At 40.0% G+C, this 3,061-nt stretch overlaps 1 protein-coding gene across 1 annotated transcript; it reads right to left on the bottom strand.

Annotated features, from left to right (window-relative positions):
• Positions 1-3,054, bottom strand: LOC118321195 (arylamine N-acetyltransferase, pineal gland isozyme NAT-10-like; the record flags this gene model as incomplete). The annotated part of the gene is given in 2 exon segments (XM_035652421.1): positions 1-841; positions 1,114-3,054. A coding segment is annotated over 1 exon segment (836 nt), but the record flags the coding sequence as incomplete, so codon positions are not given.
• Positions 3,055-3,061: the final 7 nt, after the last annotated feature.

Raw genomic sequence — 3,061 nt, 5'->3', positions numbered from 1 at the left:
AGTTTGTTCTGCAGCTTCAGATTGAACTTTTCCCTCAGTATTTGCTCTATCTCATCATCTGTTATGTCCCTCATGTCTAAGATGTCAACACCTTCCTCAGGTTTGTAGGTGACCTCGCTGTAGGTCCAACCAATCAGGGCTTTGAATCCTGTTGGTGTTTGCAAAGAGCAGATGGATTTATTGGTGAACAGTGAAGTAGGGTCGGTCTGCAGTGTGTGGTTGGTCTCAAGGAAATGATCGACCTCACGAGGCACCAAGGTGAAACCGTATATCTGCTTAGATTCCTTCCTGCTCACCAGACTAGATTTGGCAAAGTCTGGATTGAGAACCTCTGGCTTTCTGCCAGTCTTCTCCAGCACCCAGAAGTCCTCCTTGTCTATGAGACGAAAGACACCCGCTGCCTGAGGTTGGTCCTTTCCAGAGACGAGCTCCAGGGGCTCCCACACCTGGGAGGACACGCCAAAGCTCACATCTGTTATATAAGCTTTTCCATCAATGATGACCTTGTTGATGAGATGAGTTTCAGTGGGGTAGAAATCATCGAGGATACTGTTGAAAACTCTGGAGCCCAACGTTGTAGTATCGTAGCCCATTTCCCTCAGCACCCAGCCAAACAGGAAGTTGTTCTCAAGGCACCAACCTCCACGGCTGCTCCTCACTATCTTATTGTAAATGACCTGAAGGTCCATGATGATCTTCTCACCGCAGTGAATGCTGAGGTTTTCAAATGGGATGGACATGACGTGCTGCTTGTGGATCAACTTCAGTGTCGCAAGATCCAGTTTATCAAAAGAGCCGTGGAAACCAATTCTTTTGAAGTATTCGTCCAAATTCATCTTGCCTGTAAAATACAGCACATTGCATTCATTTATGAATTGTTTCAAAGCTTAAAAGGCTTTGTGTCTTTTATGATTGAGGGGGATTTATTAATGAATCAGTGAGGATTTTCTGCTGATCAAGTCTGACATGGACAAAGCTGGTGTTTCACTCAGTGTATATCAATCAAGTGCAATTAGGTAAATTTTCATGCTTGTTTTCAATCATTTAAAATATATAAAGTTTAATCACTGAATTGTGAAACAGACAATATGTAGGAAGAGTGTTTAACCTTACCTTTTGTATAGGTTGTAAGTGCAACAGTCAAAATCGGGCTTTCTGAGGAGGCAGGAGTTTGTGTTGATAAGAGCTTCCCCACAAAGGCAAATGCCACTCAGCTACTTCTTCCTGGAGAACTCCGACCTGTAAAGAGTTGAGTTTATAACCAAACATAAAAGTTGATGATTTGCCTAGGCCTCCTGTTAATCAGTGCAAGATTGGTTGCTCTGCAACTATTTCACTGTGGGACAGTACACAGAGGACAAATAAATAAACAAAATTAAATGAGTTTCTAGACATGCTGGCAGAAAATAATGTGCCATTAACTGGCCCAAATGACCCATTATGTGCTTTAATTCTGTGCTTATCACTCGTCAAATATTACATAGATACAGAACATTTATGTTAATGTGTTTATAATACCTCCTCTAAAGTCTGGTGTATAGTATTCCAATTAAAACATGGCAGGACCAAAACATGGTAACGATTAGCATTGTTCATTTGGCATCGCCTCCAACAATCAGAATGAATTGTCATTTATAATGCAAATGGCCACTAGATTCCCCGAAGCTATACCCTTGAACAATAGTAAGGCTAATGTGATATAACAGCACCCCTACTCCAGTTCTCTTCAAGTGTTGGTCTTACATCTGAGGTTCAGTATCATAATGGATCTAATTTTACATCAGGAATGCTTTAAACGTGGCGACTTCTGCTCAGCAGACTCCTGTGAGTTACAGAATAGCGTTCTAGTACGTGAGTGCAGACTTGCTGCTCATCCAGCCAGTGAGGACTGGGCTGTTTGTGCAGGCTGAGAGTAAGAGTGAGGTACCTCCACACAGAAAATACAACAAAACAACAAAGTAAATATGAATAATTTTAATAATACATGTCCAGCAGTTGTCAACACAAGGTCTACAAAGATGAACAATACAATGTAGCTTATTCTAACACTTGTTGGTCTATGCCAAGATTGGCCTTTTTGCGGCGAAGAAGAGGATCTGAGCTTCTGTCAGGTCAAGGTGGATGCCTTCTCCTACAACGAGGAATGGACTAATTGCCCAACGCACACACCTTAGTAAACACACCATGATAAACCCTATAATACTTGTACAATAAAAAGCACTAAAAGAAGATTATATATACACAGGCCTCCTCCTCACTCTCCTGTTATGAAGCTCAGTTTTCTCCTACAGCCTTCTTACAAAATGACAGTGTCAGCCATGTTTCAGAAGAAGAAGATATAAAAGTTTATGAGCATAATATTTAAACATGGTGACGATATATGAGTGAATGCACACAGTACGGCTGCGACTGAGTCAGACAGGGACAACCAGGTACAAAAGACTTATTATATAACTTATAACTTGAAGCTTAGCAGATTACATTCATATAAGAAAGTTATAAAAGGTATAAATAATGGCAAACAATGTTGTTGTTTTTGGACAAAAAAACATTTTTTCTCAGTTAGTAGTAGTAGTTAGTCTGTCCCTCCCATTAGCCTAACTCCATATACTCTTACACATATATACCAAAAACATAAAGCTCACCGATATGTATGATATATGTATATATATGAGCCAAGCACTGACCTTGATGCTACACCACAATAAGCTGGCTATTTGTAACAGAAGACTCTCATAAACATTAATACTGGGTCACAACTTTTTGAGTAACATTTGGTACACAGTCAGCAAATCTGGTCTCTTATGTTACCCCCTTTGCAAACTGTAACCTACTACTGCAGCATACTGAGGTATATGACTATGAATGTATATGATTATTGACGGCCAAAAGTGTCAGTGAATAAAATTGAATCACACATGTAAAGTGCTGTTTATTTGTACTTCTCTCAGTCCTTAAGCAATTTCTTTTGTACAAAACAACATTAATATGTAAAACACGTCACAGTGTGTACCATGACTTGTTGCTTACAGGCTTTAGTTTGTTCTGCAGCTTCAGATTG

Source organism: Morone saxatilis, unplaced genomic scaffold (genome assembly GCF_004916995.1).
Source record: "Morone saxatilis isolate NCDOM2014 unplaced genomic scaffold, NCSU_SB_2.0 Contig11, whole genome shotgun sequence".
In the NCBI taxonomy this organism is placed as follows: domain Eukaryota; kingdom Metazoa; phylum Chordata; class Actinopteri; family Moronidae; genus Morone; species Morone saxatilis.
Note: the sequence above shows the minus strand (reverse complement) of the source record. Positions and strands in the feature narration are given on the sequence as shown.